The 19,591-nt window shown below is 35.8% G+C and overlaps 1 protein-coding gene across 1 annotated transcript in view; it reads right to left on the reverse strand.

The window, feature by feature from the left end:
* PLCZ1 (phospholipase C zeta 1) overlaps window positions 1-19,591 on the reverse strand; it is a gene marked incomplete at both ends in the record, with an annotated part of 52,819 nt that overhangs the window by 16,860 nt on the left and 16,368 nt on the right. The window contains 4 exons of the mRNA XM_080609725.1: window positions 1,351-1,467; window positions 3,097-3,253; window positions 7,764-7,994; window positions 17,626-17,778. Of these exons, the coding sequence (XP_080465851.1) occupies window positions 1,351-1,467; window positions 3,097-3,253; window positions 7,764-7,994; window positions 17,626-17,778 (658 nt within the window). The remainder of the gene's footprint in view (window positions 1-1,350; window positions 1,468-3,096; window positions 3,254-7,763; window positions 7,995-17,625; window positions 17,779-19,591) is intronic.

The following is a 19,591-nucleotide window of genomic DNA, read 5'->3' on the forward strand; positions in this document are numbered from 1 at the left end:
CAGTCACTGGAGACTCCCAGCTGTTCCTGGGTATTCTGCTGACCAGGAGCGTTTGAGTGCTTCTTTGCAGTAGTTTACCGTAATCTAGGAATTGTTGGCACCAATATTAATAGTTATGCCCACATCTCCTGCATCTTTGTCACTCCAGTCGCACAAAGCAATTGAAAACCCACACATCCTTCAGATGAGGCTTCCATTGCTGTGTAAAAATTCCTAAACTACACATATATATCTTTCCATTGCCTATTCTAATTCAATGCTATAGATCAACCTTTGGAAAAAGCAAATAAAATTGCATTACAACAATATCCACTTTTAGCTAAACAGGCAGATGCTTCCTTGTGCTTGCTAAACTATAAAGAGTGCTAGACCTCAGCTGAAAAAGAATTTATTTCAAAGAGAAATTAAACAAAAAAGAAAAAAGAAAAAAAAGGAAAAAAAAATAATAAGAAGAAGCTACCTTTGTCATTTTCTGTTCTAAATGTGCTCTATTTACACCTTAGCCACAGCTGACAAATAAGCACAGAGGTTATAGGATTTGATTAATAGAGCATGCAAAAAAATTATAATCTATTTTCATTTTTGTGAAAGGCATATTGTATTTTTTGTTTCTTTTTTGGCAGTACAGTGCCTAATGCAAAGCACACTCACTTTTACCTCAAAACCTAAGGTAACATACTTAACATAATTTCAGCCCAAACAGACAGGGAATAAAATGCAAATTATCATTTAAACTCTCCTTCCAGACACCCATATTTAAATATTATAGAACTATTAATAAAGAAGGAGATAATACATAAAGAATAAAACTCTGGTTTAGATGTTGAAAGCTGTTTATAGATGTGCTTTTGCTACACTTCCATGAAAAAAAATAGTGCGTTGTTTAGTTTTAGGTCTAGGAATAATGCAAAATGAAGTTAAAAGCTTAAAAAAGTTGTATTCTTACTACTCTTTTTCTTATTATCCAAAAAAACAAAAAACTAAAAAAGAAAAAAAGTAGTAGTTTAAAGAAATTAATGAATTAAAATAAACTGGGATATTTGGGATAAGGTAGAGCTGTTTAACAGAAAGTGATATTTGGAATTACTTAGGGCCTAATTGTAAATAATTCGAAAAGTAAATAGATGAAAATAATATTCCCCTTAGTTATTACATACCAGAATTCCTGGGTTCTAGGATAAAAAATTATTCTAGGATATGTAGACGGAAAAGAAAGTTTAGATTACACAAAATGAAAGTGATACCACTGAGGGAAAATGTGTAACCCATGTAATGGAAAAAATACTAGAGGAATGAAAATCATCATCTTCTCTACAAAGCCTGGAATGCAGTCTCTGCAAATGTACATACCCATTTGACACCCCACATTCCAGAACTCTTGAGGATTATAATTTGAAGAGGTTGCTCTTGTTCCTTTGGGATAGATTCTTGTAATGAATTTTGACGTATGTAAAACAAAATCTCTAGCTGAAAAACAGAATGATGAAACATTGGTAAGGAAAATTTTATTAATAAAAAGATCCTATTTGAATAAATAATAATAAAAATGTAATAACCTGATCAGCACCTTTTTTATTTTTATTTACACAATGCGTATATCATATAAATGTATTTCTATTTTAGGATATTTATATGCACGGTAATGTTTGTTAGTGTATGGGCCACTGAGATATGGCTAAAATCCTGTTTTTAAACCACAATATTTTGTGTATATTTGAATCTGATAGTATATCTGTGTATAGTGCAGTCTTTTGTTAAAATTTCAATAACCAAGTATCATTACCTCATGGAAATATTCTATGATCTTAAGGTCCTTTCCAACCCTAACTGTTCTGTGATTCTATGATTCTATTTCATCACCTCTTCGGTAAACGCATGATCTTTACTCTAAAGCCCACTGGGTCCCCATGGAAAACTAAGAGACACAAAATAGGAAAGTGGTAAAAAAGCCCATTCATTCTTTAGTAGTTCAATAGGAAAACAATCATCCAAAGATGATCTTAATTTGTTTTGAGGTTTAAATAAAAAAACCCAGAATAATCTCAAGACAATTGAACAGTGCATCTCTAAAAGACAATTGATTCCTTCAAAATCTTCAGATGATGTTAGCTATTCAAGTGAGTTTTCTTACTGCTAGCAGTTTTCCTTCACACAAAAGCATAAACTACACAGATGTGGAAAATTTCAGATGACTTCTACGTACACTATTCCTGTTTAGTAATAAAAAAGGAAGCTTTATGTTTCCAGGGTCATCACCCTGTTCTTTTCCATCCTACTTTTATGCTCAGTAGATTGCTAGAGGGACCAGAGAGGACTCTATGATAATCTGAAAAAAAGCCTACTGGTTTTGATGCTGTTTATCACCATTCATCTAGTCAACCGTTGAATCATCTCCACAAAGTGGTGGATGACAGCCGAGCTGACCTTAAATGAATGGGCCTATGGCAGACTTCATTCTCATGGTCAGTCATCTCTGTTCTTAACTCTCCCTTAAGGTTGCTGGTAGACAGCTGGAGTAAAAACAGCAAAGGCTGCCCTGTATTGGCTGCACCAAATGGAGAAGCTCCACACAGAATGAGTTTTGAATAATCCAAAGTGATTGGTATGAAAGACCTGGCCTAATGGAGCAAGCTGCCTGCTATAGGGTTTATTCTTTCCGTCAATGGAGATTATCTAATTTGTGTTTATCATCAAAGCCAGGATTACTGTATGCCCAGCTCCAGTGGGTACTACAGACTGTACATGGGTGGTATGTGTGTGTGAAATATATTCCACACGCTTTCAAGTATTGACTGTAACATCTAAATTATTTGATGCAGAAAACAATGAATCGAAAGGTATTCATACATTTTGTATACTATGTTAATATTTGTTTTAATAAAACTGCGAGAAATTAAAGCTGAATCTCAATTTTCCTTACAAAACCAACTGAAATATAAAAATGCAGTGCAAATAATTAGATATTTCTATAACAGTGTTATAAAGACAACCACATAAAATTGGGCAGCATGCTTTTCAGAAAATTTTAACCCAATGCCTAAGCAGTGAACCATAGCCATATTGTAACTTTTATCTGATTAAATCAAAAGAAATTACCTGAATGTTTTACAAATTTTCGTGCTCGAACTTCTCCAATTGAATTATTTTCATAACATTTCTGATGAATTTGGGAGTGCTCAAAGCTCACAAACTTCTCAGATTTGGTATAAATCACAAGGTCCGACAATGCAAGGGCAATTTTTACCTTTTTCATCTGATAATCATAGTATAAAATAATGGAAGAATAAAAAAATAAAAAAATACACATATTTCATTATTATTAATTACAATTAAGAAGAAGGTAATTACAATTTTAGATGCATAAAGCGTGGAAAAACATGTTACAAGTAATGAATATTTGAGCTTAAGATATGACTTTTGGTACTGAGAGTTGACCCCAGTCAGAGACAATTAAGGTTGCTGCCTCTATGTTCATCATTGCAATTGTAGGGTGAATGGAGAGATGCTTCCAATGCTTTCTAGCACAGTATTCTGTTGGACAGTCTTGTAATTTTCCTGATTCTGAGATTGGTATGTAAATTAATATAACTTTTCATGGCTCTTAACATTACTCATTAAAAACATATGTCCAACTTAATACTCCTCAAGAAATAAAAGTACTAGAAAAGGTATTCTGGTAGGAAATATTTAAAGAAAAACAAATCATAAGAATCAATACATCAGTAACAAAAACTCAACTAAATAATATGGAATAACAGGCAAATCAATCATAGGTATGTTCCTCCAAGCATTGCTCTGGAATTAGGAAAACACTGTTCTTAATCAAGATGGAAAATTCTTTGGCCAAAGTCTTTGTTCAGTCTTGTCCCATTTCCAAACCAAGCAAAAGCAAAGGCTGCTCTACATTGCAGTACACTGAAATTTTGAATCTTATCTCTTAAGCTGAGGTACTATGTGACATCTTCATTTTACTTAGCATGAACTTGTGAGCTAATTAGTGGTAGTAACCAGCAACGAGCTGGTGGTGCTAATATTATTTACATTCCATTAGAGCTTTTGAATGCAAATTCTCTTCTGACAAAATAATAGGGATTGCCTGCTTATGGGTCTTTAGCTACATAAAGTTCAAGTCTGTTGTCACAGAACTCCTGAATAATACAACTATCTAGTGTGGAAGGCAGTGACATAGCCAAAGCCAACAGTATCACTCGGGTATTTTGTGTATGGATTCAAATGCTCTCCTACCCATCAAGAGAGCAATAGAGCGAGACCGCAGAATAAATACTCCCACTCCAATAGCATGGGTCCCCAGAAACCATTTTCCCTTCTGCCTGTGAAACATGACCAGACGTCTGTTGTTACTGCTGTTGATCAAGATGTATTATGGTGTATGTTCTGGTCTGTAACATGATGTTACAAATACATGTGACCCCATTATCTGGAAATTTGGCCTTTCCTGTTCAGAAAGGGCTCCATCCTTCCTAAGAATTTGTCCTTCCTATCTCTCTATATTAGATGGAAAGAGAAAAAAAGCTAATATCTTGACATTTAAAACACTTAGAGAAAACAGGCACAGAGGAAAAGACACTGGCTCTCAGCAAAAACAGAGAGGCTTGGGAAGCATTGCCAGTTTACTTGCATTCAGATAAAGAGAGCATGATGTGCAAAAATGACTGGATACCGGGAGCTTCCTGCCTGCTTAAAAATTTGAACAAAGCAGTTTGAACCTTGATGGAGCAACAGATTAATATGGCAGAGAATTACTATTTGGTTAAAAAAATTAGTAAGTTCAATTTGACCATCAAAAAGAAGATTGAATCCAGTTTTTACACTCTCTTTCAGAAATAATATTTAATGTTAAGTCTTCACAAGAGAAGCATACAAATACCTTTTGTATTTTAAGTGCTTAAAAATGTTTTAGCACAACCAGAATTCTGCACCTAATTTCATGCATAAATCTAGAACTGAACAAAATATGGGAAAGGAAACTCTTCAAAGTTTCCACAATAGATTGGTGGGCTGCAGGAAGAAATAGTTCACTTTACCCTTCATCATCAGGAACTGCTATCAGTGCTTTCCATGCATAGCTCCAGGAGAACCTTGAGACCAATAAAGCAGTTGGGCAACTTCATTTTGGTTCTATTATGTTACTGAGCACCTGGGGCAAGCACAAGATTTGAAAGTAACAAACATCTGGTCGAAGCAGTAAAGGTTGAGGGCTGCCTTGGTTGCAGCAACCACGAGATGGTGGAATTCAGGATCTTGTGTGCTAGGACCAGTACAATAGCAAGCAGCATTGCAACCCTGGACTTTAGCAGGGCAAACTTTGGCCTTTTCAAGCAATTGCTAGGGGAAATCCCATGGGCAAGGCTGCTTGAAGGTAAAGAGGCCCAAGATAGTTGGTTGACATTCAAGGATTGCTTATTCTGAGCTCAGGAGCAGAGCATCCTGACACAGGAAGTCAAGGAAGAGGGCCAGGAGACCTGCATGGCTAAATAAGGAGCTGCTGGGTATGCTCAAGTGGAAGAGGAGAGTTTACAAGTCATGGAAGGAGGGACTGGCCACTTGGGAGGAATATAAGGCTGCTGCTAGAGGATGTAGGAAGGCAGCTACGATGGCTAAGGTCTTCTTAGAATTAAATCTCGCAAGACGGGTCAAGAACAGCAGAAAGAGCTTTTTCAAATACATGGCTGATAAAACTAACACCAGACGCAAGGTTGGCCCACTGGTGAATGGGATGGGTGTCCTGGTGACAGAAGATACAGAGATGGCAGAGTTATTGAATGCCTTCTTTTTCTCTGTCGACTCTGCCGGAGGCAGTCCTGAAGAGCCCTGTACCCCTGAGACCTCAGATGAAGTCAGGTCAACGGAGCTGTTTGCCTTAGTCGATGAGGAATGGGTTAGGGACCAGTTGATCAATCTGGACATCCATAAATCCATGGGTCCAGATGGGATGCACCCGCGGGTGCTGAGGGAACTGGCGGAAGTCATTGCTAGACCACCCTCCATCATCTTTACCAAGTCTTGGGAAACGGGAGAGGTGCCTGAGGACTGGAGGAAAGCAAATGTTACTCCAGTCTTCAAAAAGGGCAAGAAGGAGGACCCGGGTAACTATAGACCGGTCAGCCTCACCTCCATCCCTGGGAAAGTGATGGAACACCTTATCCTTGATGCCATCTTAAGGCATGTCAAGGATAAGAGGGTTATGAGGGGCAGTCAACATGGCTTTACCAAGGGGAAGTCATGCTTGACCAACCTCATAGCCTTTTATGAGGAAATAACACGGTGGATGGATGATGGCAGAGCGGTGGATGTGGTCTACCTTGACTTCAGCAAAGCATTTGACAAAGTCTCCCACAGCATCCTCATAGCTAAATTGAGGAAGTGTGGTCTGGATGATCAGGTAGTGAGGTGGACTGCAAACTGGCTGAAGGAGAGAAGCCAGAGAGTTGTAGTCTATGGGGCGGAGTCTAGTTGGAGGCCTGTATCTAGTGGAGTGCCTCAAGGGTCAGTATTGTGACCAGTATTATTTAATATATTCACCAGTATTATTTAATATATTCATCAATGATTTAGATGAGGGAATTGAGTGTACTATCAGCAAGTTTGCTGATGACACTAAGCTGGGAGGAGTGGCTGACACGACAGAAGGCTGTGCTGCCATCCAGCGGGACCTGGACAGGCTGGAGAGTTGGGCAGGGAATAACTTGATGAAATATAACAAGGGAAAGTGTAGAGTCCTGCATCTGGGCAGGAACAACCCCAGGTTCCAATATAGGTTGGGGAATGACCTGTTAGAGAGCAGTGTAGGGGAGAGGGACCTGGGGGTCCTAGTGGACAGCAGGATGACCATGAGCCAACACTGTGCCCTTGTGGCCAAGAAGGCCAATGGCATCCTGGGGTGTATTAGAAGGGGGGTGGTCAGTAGGTCGAGAGAGGTCCTCCTTCCCCTCTACTCTGCCCTGGTGAGACCGCATCTGGAATATTGTGTCCAGTTCTGGGCCCCTCAGTTCAAGAAGGACAGGGACCTGCTGGAGAGAGTCCAGCGCAGGGCAACTAAGATGATTAAGGGAGTGGAGCATCTCCCTTATGAGGAAAGGCTGAGGGAGCTGGGTCTCTATAGTTTGGAGAAGAGGAGACTGAGGGGTGACCTTATTAGTGTATATAAATATATAAAGGGGGAGTGTCACGAGGATGGAGCCAGGCCCTTCTCAGTGGCAAACAATGATAGGACAAGGGGTAATGGGTACAAACTGGAACACAAGAGGTTCCACTTAAACTTGAGAAGAAACTTCTTCTCAGTGAGGGTGACGGAACACTGGAACAGGCTGTCCAGGGAGGTTGTGGAGTCTCCCTCTCTGGAGACATTCAAAACCCGCCTGGACACATTCCTGTGTAACCTTATCTAGGTATTCCTGCTCTGGCAGGGGGATTGGACTAGATGATCTTTTGAGGTCCCTTCCAATCTCTATCATACTGTGATACTGTGATACTGTGAGTTTAGGATAGGACCCAAGGGAAGGTTTGTTTTTTGCTTTTTAGTTGGGTACTAAAATATGCTCTAGTTTAGAGTGTCTTGTCAGAATCAGGAAAACTCTGAAACTTTGAATTAAAATGTATTATTTCAAAATATATTGCTCTAAGTAATTTTGAAGCATACCTTTTAATTTTTGACTCTATTTTAAGATAATATATTCCTTTTTAAAAAAAAATAGCTGACACACATCTATGTGTTTTCGAAATTCAGTTGAGACAAAAGTTACCTTTGCTTTTTTTCTGGGTGGGGCTGAAGGTGCACCTTCACCTTTTCTTTTTGAGGAATCACGCTGTGGGCAAAGAGAGGCTAAATCATCACTGTCGTCTTCATCATCGGATATATTTTCAGATTCAGAAACTTCCCCTGTCTCACCATGACTGTCTAAATCTCTCCTGAGCATACTTTCCTCAACTGTTCCAACTTTTTTGTTTTTTAGTAGAATTTTGAATTTTAATGCCTGTAGAAAAAAGATTAAACAGTAGTAACTAGAATTATATGCCTACTAATTGTACGTTTCACATCTAGTTGCTGTTTAATCCATGCTCAAAGCTGTTTATTAAGTATAATGAAGTGAGGTAACACGGTGAAGATAAATACTGGTGGCAGAAGTCAAAGGCAAATAAAATAAACAGAATCTGGGGATCAAAGTAGGTAACAGAATGTGAATATCTAATCCCTTGACAGGAAAAAAGCTGTCCACCACACAGATAAACAAATGCTGAAACTGTAAGCAAGATTAAGGTAAGAAGCTAAGTATGTGCCAGGGATGATGGCCAGGTAAGACATAGGAGGTATATTTTTTTACTATGCATTAATTAATTTTTCAATATAGACTTATAGACATGTATCTGATATTAATTTGATTTATTTTTAGTGATCATTGCAGCATCTAAAAATTTGGTACCCTATTCTATTAGTGCATTTGTGCACATCTGTCTAGCATACCAAATTAAAACTTATCGTTATATCATTTTAGAGTGGACCCTCATGTTGATCTTCCCTGGTCAAGGAAATTAACAAAATTTGGTAATTTCTTGCCTAAGCAGTCTCTCTATTTTTAAATGGGCATGTTTCAATTTCCATAATATAGAAGAGGGGGGGAAGGGGGAGGGGAAATCATTAGATGTTATTACTTCTAGTAAGATGGCTTTCATCTATGCACCTGAATCCTGAGTATAAATTTCACGTAGATTTACAAAGTAATATTCATAGTAAAACAGCTGTTATGTAGCAGACATTCATCTCTACCTCTGTACACAGGAACTGACAGTGAGTAGCATGACTTGCTTAGATTCTTGGATAAAGTGGTCCACAAAAATATTCCCAAAGTTTCATATGCACTAGTGAAAAGTGCTACACTACTGGGAAGGTTACAGAAGCAAGGAACAAATACTTACACATTAAATAAAATATGCATTTTAGGGTATCCATTAAGTAAATATGAAAAGCATGGATGATAAACATATATATATCCAAATCTTTATATTACAAACTAGAACTGTAGGCAGAGAAATGGGCATTCAATTTGTTTATATTGCAGTCTCCATTGCTGATAATCCTCTTATCACTTCAGATCTTATATTAGTAGTTTGACTGTGTGCTACTGGAATGAGATATCCTATGCTTAATATCCATCAGTGCCATGCTAGTGTAAGATTTGATTAGTCTGTCTGCATTGATGATTCAGAATAAGGATGCCCTTTAACATTTCCTTCATTTTTTATTGATGCACTCTTTTTTTTTTCTGTATTATTTTTACAAGAGTTTTATATGAGTATTGGTACTCATATTTTTAAAGAGCTCCTTTGAATCTCCACATTTCCCGATATTTAAAAGCAATTCTGTCCATTTTTGGTCTCGTATTTTGTTATTCATAGGCAAGATTTAATTCTACATTTTGGGGTTTTTTTTAAATACCTAGTATACAAGGGATGGAAAACTTTTCTATGGGTATATTACTGCCTCCGATATGTAAACTTTCTTTAAGTAAAAAAAGTTCATAGTCAATGTCATCATATAAAAATGGGCCATGATATTTTAAGTCAGATTGTTTCTAAAATTCTGTTCATGAACTGTTAGCAAAGATGTAAATACCCTAAAGTAACACAAATATTTCTTTTTTTTTTCTATAAAGATAACATGTTAAAATCTTCTCAAGAACAGTACAGAAAATACTGTAGCTAGATAGTTATCCCAAATTACTGAAAGTGAACCATGAGCTGAAAACAGACAGACCGCAGACTTCAAGCCTGAACTTCAAACAGCTCTTAAAAAAACCTTATAACGAACATATAGTTATAGAATCAATGACTATGTGAAATTAGAGTTCAAATTGGTAATCAGCAGTGCTAAATGTGTGGCATCTGTTTGTACAAGTGTCTAAATCTTTTAAGGAGATAATGAGCTGAAACTGAACATTCACTATGACTTTTTACTATTTTACATATAAAATGCAAACTATTAAAAAATATATGAGTACTAAATACTCATATATAAGCTTAAGCATCCTAAAAAAATAAAAAATTTAAATAAGTGAAACATCTCCCCTAGGGGATAATGGGACTCTAATGATGGCATAAGCAAAAGCCTGCAAGTACAGTCAATGGGAACAAACATTTAAATAATTAAATGGACAATACTTATTTGTTGTACTAAATAGGCATCCCAGTTAATGTGAAGTATAACACAATTCAGAGCAGCTGAAGTAATACAAGACTCCAGGACAAAATCACAAGTACTTTGGAATGAATCAGGCAAACCCACCTTCTGACCACTGCAATTAATGTAAAAAGGGACAAAATTCACTGCTCAGAAACATAGAGATCAAACTCTGGATTTGGGTCATTACTATTAAAAAACAGAATAACTCCCTATTTAGATTCAGCATGGTTTTCTCTCTTCTCTCCTGACCAGCTTGTAGGTGCTAGAATCATAGAATCATAGACTGGCTTGGGTTGGAAGGGACCTTAAAGATCATCTAGTTCCAGCCCTCCTCCCATGGGCAGGAATCTTGCTGAGTAACAAGGTTAAAATGAATTTAAAGTTTTACATAATTTTCTATTTCAAAAATTAAATTATTGTCTTAAATACAGATATAAGGTAAAGATGAGACACATTCCATGAAATCTACCATGGGGGAAACTTTTCAGGAATTAACAAAATTTGTCTTGAAAATAGCAGGACGCTATTCTTAAGTACAGCTGTTAAAAAACCAAAACAAAACAAAACAAAGAAACGCCCCACAGCAAAGACATTATTTAATTAGTCAGCAATAGAATCATGCTTAGTAAAAGTGTGAATAGATTTCTTTGTGGCAACCTGATAAATCACAGTTACTAGATATTTCAGATCAATACCACCAGTAATCCCTGAGCTGTAGTTAAATGGATATTAATTATATCAGAAATACCTTTTCATCTCTTTCATAACAAGTTTTCATATGACACAGTTATCTAGTAAGAAGTCACCTACATTAAAAATTCCAGTTCTTTGTTGTGCTGTGTAGTAGACACAAAATACATGAGAGAATCTTTCTAACTGTTATTTTATTAAAAATACAAAAAAGGAAATATATGCCTAAAAGAGGAAATTGGAGGGGTGACACTGACAGACTAGTTTTCTGGGTGAAGTGAAAACTTACACAGTCCTGGGGGTAAAAAGGCATTCCAAGGAACACTTTTTCCTTAAAAACCATTTTGCAAAGTATATTTCTCATTCGTCTACTGGCAAGAGTCCCGCTCAGGAACCAAACTCCAAAGATAAAGACCGAATCAATTTGCTAATAGCTTAGAAGCTTGACCTATTATAAACCATTGGCAGCAAGTTAGATTCCATTGAAAAACAGAACCCTTAGCTGGCAATGCTTTGGCCAGTTTTACCTGAGGACTCCATCAGATGTAAGGGAAATATGAAAAAGCATAGACTTTGCCAACCATGCATCAAAAAGACTTCTGACAGTAGTCTTGGAGAAAGTTGTAGTGCAGACGATTTTGCATTTCTTTGAGACTTTTAAGGAAAAAGAGGGGAGTGTAATTGCTCCACCAGTTTGTTGCAAACAACACTATTAGCTGACCTGCTGCTCATGGTTCAAGAATCTGCAACTCAGAATCTGGGCAACTGTGGACAGAAATGTTTCTGAACATCTACAATATAGTACTTAATCTTCCAGATCTGTGGTAAACATTAAAGATGACTTGTAAAGCAACAGTATTTGCCACTTCAATTTCAGTTAACAATGCCTCAATATTTCTTTCAAATTCTGTGATAGGAAACCTGCAAATAATGAAAAATTCCTAAGTAGTTCATGTATCTATCATGCCAGCAGTGTAAGGTAGTTTGATGTACTACAATGCAAAATAATTGAGGAACAAACATTCATCAAAAGCATCAGTGTGTTTACAAACTTTTTTGTGTGTTACATTTGTGGCTTACTTGTTTCTTTCAGCATCTGTCAAACACATTAGAGAGTAAGGATTCAGCAGGGTAAATAAAAATTGATCTCGTTTTTAGGATTCTAATATTTTCTAAGTTCATCTACAAGGGGCTGCACAAGACACCACATTCTGTCACTTTATACCAGCATAATCCAGAACTGGTGCAATCATCAGGAATCTCTGGTATCAGTTAGTGATATCAAATATAATTTAATGTGGGAACTGGCTCAAAGAACCTGATATTCCAGCAAATATTAAAGGAAGCTCATGAAGTCTCTTTAGAGGCATCATCACAGCTAAGACTGTGAGGAAAGGACTGTAGTGAGTCTGTTGCTTTGGTTGGCAAAATATGTGCATGGGAAAGAAATAAGACGGTGGATACAGTAGAAGAGATTGGTGAAACTCAAGGGTGGCCTCAGTTTTGATAAGGGCTGTGTGAAAGAAAGAAACAGTGCAAAATCCCTCTCTTTCATTTACTCCACATGTCAAGGAAGAATTGTTTATTGGGATGCTGTAGAATACAGTAATATTCCAGGGAATTAACAATACTAGTATAGTTAGCTGCAGAGTGAATATATAACTGAAGCCAAAGAATTAAAACATAATCTTTCCCTGAAGTTTTATGGGGTTTGTGTTTCAGTGCAAGAAGGTTTTGAAACACAGAAGAAAGAAAAAAAAGCAGAAAGCAATAACATTCATGACCATCCAATTTTCTTTTCTGGATCTCCTTGTGGTTTTCTCTTAGGCATACAATGGTAGGAGACACCATGCACGAGCTGTGGTCCAAGGAAGCACCTAAGAATGGATTTGCTCTGCATTTTAAACTGTTTTCCAGACACACACAGTCATCTCAGCTGGCAAAGGTGTAGCCCAAAATCTACTTAGAAAAGGAAGTAGGGGACTGATCAGACAACAGAGGAGAATATAATTTCCATGGAGATCTCCAAATCCCCAAGATCTAAACAAGAACGTGTAATTGACAAATGTTTCTGTGACATTGTTTGAAAGAATTATGTGACATTCCTCTTCATTTTCAGACAAGGGAACCATTTGATTCAGATCTTAAAGAACATTGAGAAGTTGGTATTAAAAAGGAAGCCTTGCATGAGCAAAAAAATAACGGCATCTGACAGATGACAAGGATTTCCAACCCAAGAAGCATAATGTTTCAGTCTTGTGTGACAGGGAGAAGCTGGATGTTAAGAGTCCTTGCCAAAGAAATCTGAGAGAAAAAGGAAGGGCTGGTTAGCCCAGAGCTAGGTCTTTGAGGAATCTTATTAGCAGGTTGTTAAAAAAAAAAGTGGCAAAGGAGGCAATAACACAGCTCATGAACACAAGAGGTGACAACTAAGTGATAATTAACTTGCTGTGACACAATCAGAGAACTCAAGGGACAGAAGGATGCCCATTACATTTATAGACATGTGAGACATATGTAGCAGTAGTTTTGTGCTGTGCCTCTAGGCATATTATTAGATCGCACTATTCTCCAACAAAGCATATTATAAAAATGTCTCTGTGGTTATTATTAATTTCAACTAAGAGCAAAAGACTTCCTTCCCATCTTCCTTGCTAAGATTCATCCAGAAGTGTGGAAGGTGGAGATGAACTCAAGGTAGACAAAGATGACAAAAGATGACAAAAGAAGGTAAACAAGATTGTAGGGGAAATGGAAGTAACGCACTAAAACTCTAATCCCAATACTTTCATTTTGTAACTCAGAATAATTAAATTCATATGTATACACACACAGCCACAGTAAAGTGACTTGAAGTATATTCACCTTAATACTGAGCTACTTTAATGTGACATCTATGTTCATTTAGAATCAAGATAAGTAAATATATTAGCATATGAACAATTTATCACCTACTTTTATTTTGTTTTGATGTAAGGGAGTGTAACAGTCTAAAAAAAGAAGCAACACTGAAGACAACATAATTTTAAATAAATATTTAGAACAGAATTTAAAAGCATATACTGTAAAACATGCGTAGGAAAAAGCTGATAACCTTGGTGAAAGGAATGTATGCTGGCCACAGAACATGTTGAGCAGAACTCTACGAAGTAAAAGTAAATTAGACAGCATGATTTCATCAAAAAAATAAAACCCAAAACCTGCTTTTTGCTAGTAGAATACTCTTGTAGCCAGGTAGAGCAGTTTCCCTGCGTGCATTAGGGATAGGATTTTTTTTTTTTTTTTTTTTTTTTTTTCAAAATTAGTTATCAGGCTATTGGTTGTACAAACCTTTGAGCAAGTGTATTTACTGCACCTGAGCTATGCCAATCAACACTAACCACTCTGTTGAACCAATCTCACATCTGAGCAATTACAATGAACTTTAATCATCCTGAAATTTACTATATTTCATTAGACCTACATTAGAAATCAGAAAGCTGCTATGTTTGAATAACAATATCTTTACTCTGTTACTGGTGTTAACACTTCTGATACATTTTTTTTTTCCTGAGATGGCTTTATCAGTTCGGTTATTATAGAATTATACCAGATGTGATAGCTTCTTCCCTGTTCTTGCTAATGCTTCATCTTGAAAAAAGTGGAATAGAAAATTATGTAGGTTACAACTACGGGTTTTACACTAACCTAGCATCCTTCTCGTGAGCAACATTTTAAATGCATCATTTATGGTTCAGTAACATCACCTTTGCATCACTTAAGTAAAGCAGGCTTAAGACTAAGTTCAGCATCTGGCTCACTCAAAGGATAATGAATTTACTCAGCCCTTGAATATGCACAAGGTCCCAAGCTTTAAGGATGTGATGCCAATAAAATAATTTTACCATGGACTAAAAGTGGTTCTTGGAAAGGATGCTATCCAAAAGTCAAGATTACTACTGTATTTGCAAATTCAGTCATAGCTACATATTTCCATTGCAAAATAAAATCTTAATGATTTTTCTTACACGCTTGATCAGAGCAGCTAAGAAGACATGATCCTAATTCTTGTTCATTCTCAATGTAACAATTTATTAAAATCAAACTTCTGTAAATCAGCTGAGGACAGTGGTATTCAGGTAACTCTTACATCTTACAAAGATGTGGAAAATATCTTACATAACTTTGAAAGATTAAAAGTCCAGTGGAACGAATCTCACCTGAACAGCATACATTTAAGTGAGGAGTAAGTATGGAATCCAGCAATGCATTTGCAGACAAACATGTACAGAGCTAACCTATGTAAACTGTAAGCTATGGAAATATGAAGTATGAATTCAATGTATCACAGTAAACTTATGGTAAGGGACATATTTCATAGAAAGTAATATTTTTAAGTATCTGATTTAGTGAGTCTGTGATTCAGACATAGTACACCAATTTTTTTATATAGAGGACATATGATCCTCAGACTTCTATCAGATTGAATGCAGCTACGGTTTGAGAAGCTTTAATACAAACCATCATGTTTATACAGTTTATATTTTTTCTAATGTACAGAAGAGTTTTCAAGGTTGCAAAATGATATTGAACAGTGTGATATAAAAAATATAAAGCTAAAATCTAAAAAAAAAAAAATATGTTGGCTTAGTGAGAAATTTAGTAAGATGTATTAAATATATTTACAACAACATTGTTTTGAAAATATAATAGTATGGTAGTACTTTGGCAAGCCTTTGGACATACCACTTCAAGTATTTTTTCTGTAACAAATCCTTTACAAAAATACATCTCTGTGTGTTGTCTTTCCTTATGACAGTGCTTCCTCCCCACGTTTTCATTTGCACTGTTCCTTTTCAGCTACTTATTAAAAAAAAAAAAAAGATAAAAAATATATCTGATATATCACTGATAACAGTGAGAAGCCTACATAACTGTTTGATATGCATGCACGCATTTGTGTTACAAGACATTAAAAAAAATCTTTTGTCCTTGAAAGAAAGTTATGTGCAAAGACTGGAACAATAGGAATCTATTTCTTTGAGTTTACAATAAAATATTCAACACCCATCTAATTGCCTTTTCTGACTTCATATCCCAGGTGTCTCAAGCCACCAGCTGAGAAACACTGCCTTAGGGAGAAACACACAGAGAAAGTGTGTAAGTAACCAAACTTGATGAAATAGTTTCATTAAAATTGCTATTAACAAAAAAAAAAAAAGTAGATTCAGGTTTCCATTTTAATAACATTTTTAAATTTCAAGATCTATTTTTTAACCTAGGGAACAATAAATAAATACATAGAAAACCAGATACACTAACATGTTCAAAGAGAAGATTTTTTAATTTTGGATCAAAGCATAATGTTGTTTAAAAATTGATATTTTGTTTCCTCTTTTAAAACTAACACACTGGAAGCCTCATTTCAGAGAAAAGAAAAAGGAGAGATGAGAGAAGAGGAGGAGAGATTGTTCAGTTTAACCTCAAAATGTTGACTTTACAGGTCATCAGGAACTTTGAAGCTGTTTTGAAAATAAAAGAAAATACAGATTACCGAAAGGACTTTTGTCCTGACGGGGGCCTACAAGGATGCTGGGGAGGGACTATTCATCAGGGACTGTAGTGACAGGACAAGGGGTAACGGGTTCAAACTTAAACAGGAGAAGCTTAGATTGGATATAAGAAGAAATTCTTTACTGTGAGGGTGGTGAGGCACTGGAATGGGTTGCCCAGGGAGGTTGTGAATGCTCCATCCTTGGCAGTGTTCAAGGCCAGGTTGGATGAGGCCTTGCGTGATATGGTTTAGTGTGAGGTGTCCCTGCCCATGGCAGGGGAGTTGGAACTAGATGATCTCAAGGTCCTTTCCAACCCTAACTATTCTATGATTCTATGATTCTATGATTCTATGTTCATTATAATACAACATATCAATAACTTGAAAACCTGAAATCTCTGAAAATAAATTACTCAGGTGTTTGCATAGGTGTCAGATCCAGAGTTCAGATTCGGTAGTGCTTACTTCTACATCTTTAGCAAGTCATTCCCTGTGTATAAATCCATCCTCTTTAAAGGCAGATGCCATTTTCTGTGTTTAGGCTACCATGTCTCCAAGATAGGACTACTGTAGATGAACGACACTATAACTTAATTCTTAATAATTAAGTAATAGTTTACTTAAAGAAAAACCAGAGTAATTTCAGTGTTGCTACTCAGTTTTTAATATGTAGTTAATGCAGTGTTAGTAAGTACAGTACAAGAAAGCAAGGCATGTTACTACAGATGCCACATGAAATAAACTTCAACACAAAACTTTACTTAATTTTTCTTCTATATAAAATAAAATTAAACTTTTAATGCATCCAAAACACCAGAAGTTGGTTTGATATTAACTAGAAGACCTAAAGCTTTGCAAAAATGTTAGTATGTTCGCTTTTAAAAAAAACATGCCTCAACATTGTAGTAAAACCTGTTTTCCTTTAAAGAAAAACTTCCATACATCAATACACATGATTAAGTTTTTACCTTTCCTTTTTTCTTTATCTTTTCAAGAGATTTTTGTGAGAGTGTGTGTGTGGTCTAATTATTTTTTGTTACCACTTGAAGTCTATTTCAGACACCAGATAAGGAGTTTTAGAAAGTCAGTTTCAGAAGATTTAAAAAAAAAAAAAAAAAAAAAAACAACAAAAACACAAAACAAACCAAAAAAAACAGTGTTTTTTCCCCCTTGCCTTACAGAGGGAAAAATGTAATGTAATTACCTCAGGAGATGGTAGTTGAGTCACCCTTGCTTCACCTAATGTTGAAGTCAGAAGTTTTTCTCCTAGAATACTTTCTAAATAGTCTGCCATTACTTCCTGTTGCTGAGTGCTGCAGTGGTTCTCCAAAGACAGCACAACTGGATAGTCAGACACCTGGAAATATAATTTAAAGGCTTTTGTTATAAACAAATAAAAGAGGACTACTTGATTTCCCCACAATAACTTACAAAAGTCCTTTCAGTAATCTGTATTTTCCTTTATTTTCAAAACTTTCAGAATATAGGTCACTTGTTTCAGGTTAGTAACAATGAGAAAGCTCATAATATTTGCAGAATAGAGACAACATAATCAAAGAAGGGAAAAAGTGCATCTTCAGGAAAATAAGTGGTGGCTAAACCAAGGTTAAACACATACAGAGATGAAAGAACCCAAAACCCAAACAATTAGTGAAATCAAATGTAGATCAGTTAATGACACAATACTTCATTAGGTAAACCAGGTAATATCTCTGCTGATCCTTGGAAAACACTTATTGAAGTTTATTTGTCCAATAACCTATAGAATACAATTTATCAGAGGCATTTAATGTCCTGATTAGTGTTGGATGTAAAGAAAGTACGGAGAAAATAAGTGTTCAATCAGCTAAAAATCAGGCTGATTCAATTGCACAGGTCAGAGTACAACCTGGAAAAAAAAAAAACATTAACCCTTTTGGTTTTGGCTCATTTTGAGTCATTGGCTTAGCTGATATGCAGAGCTTATAAAGAATGATGCATTGGCTATCATGTGTCTGAAAGAGCAGTTCTTAACAAATGAATTTGCAAGGAAAGGACGATGAGGTAAAACTCCCAGACATTAAAATATAAAAACTTATTTAAGTTAATTTCAAAGGAGACTTCAAACATTCTGAATTCTAAAAACATCAGTGTTGGACATTTTGGTGTTTTTCAAAATTAAAGAAATCTTCATATCTTCAGATCTAATATCTGCTCCTTCTTTTGTGCCTAAATGATATGTCACAACTGCTCTGAAATTCTGTTTACTAAGACATCCCAACAGGGAATTATTACATTAGGTAGATGATTTTTTTAGAAATAACGACTATGTTTTCTGAAAAATAATTTCAATAAGGGGAAATAAAGGAAAAGAAATACAGAAAACAATATTATTCCAATTTTTATGTACCTATAGGAAGACCTTCTAAGCTTTGACATAACCATGTATTAATTTACCTTTAAATTTACATCTGACATATTTTAGTGATAGTTCCTTTAGTGACTGGCCTCTATTGTAAAGGACAATATAAAACCAATGATAAACAAGGCAAAATTGGCTTTTGGCAAGATTGACTTTCAGCAAAATATAAATTGTAGCCACCAGTTTAGTATAAGGAACATTGATTTAAAACTTTTCTCTGCTTTGTGGAGATATTGTTTGTTTTGTAAACAGAATTTCCTCCTTTTTTTACACAGTTTTGTTATGAGATGAGACAACTGTTTTGTTTTTAAAAGGTAAAATCAGATTCCAACATTGCAAATGACAAAGTAAAACAGGACTTGATGTTGTTTTCTTTAATTTATGACAGGTTTTAATCGGCTACATTTCAAGTTGACAATATCCCTTAAAATTTGCTCAGCAATCATTGCCTTCACATGAACAAGTTATGTGTATGTTTATATACTGCAAACTTTTCTTGGGACTCTTTACACCTTATTCATCAGAGTACTCAAAAAAGACAGGTGAAACATGAGAAATTGAGTAAAAATTAGAGAATAGCTCAAATGACACTTGTCCATTTAGACTGTGTAAATAAATCTCATAAATTGCCAGTAAAAATGGTGGCTACTGAAAACAAATATTCTGAATAAAACCTTTGCTTGGGAAGTACCTAAACTATCAGTTCCTAAGGGAAGTACCATTTTATGTGTACCTTGTTTTTACACTTTCCCCTGAACATCTGCTATTT

The sequence above is a fragment of the Psittacula echo genome (genome assembly GCF_963264785.1).
Source record: "Psittacula echo genome assembly, chromosome: 1".
Lineage (NCBI taxonomy): Eukaryota > Metazoa > Chordata > Aves > Psittaciformes > Psittacidae > Psittacula > Psittacula echo.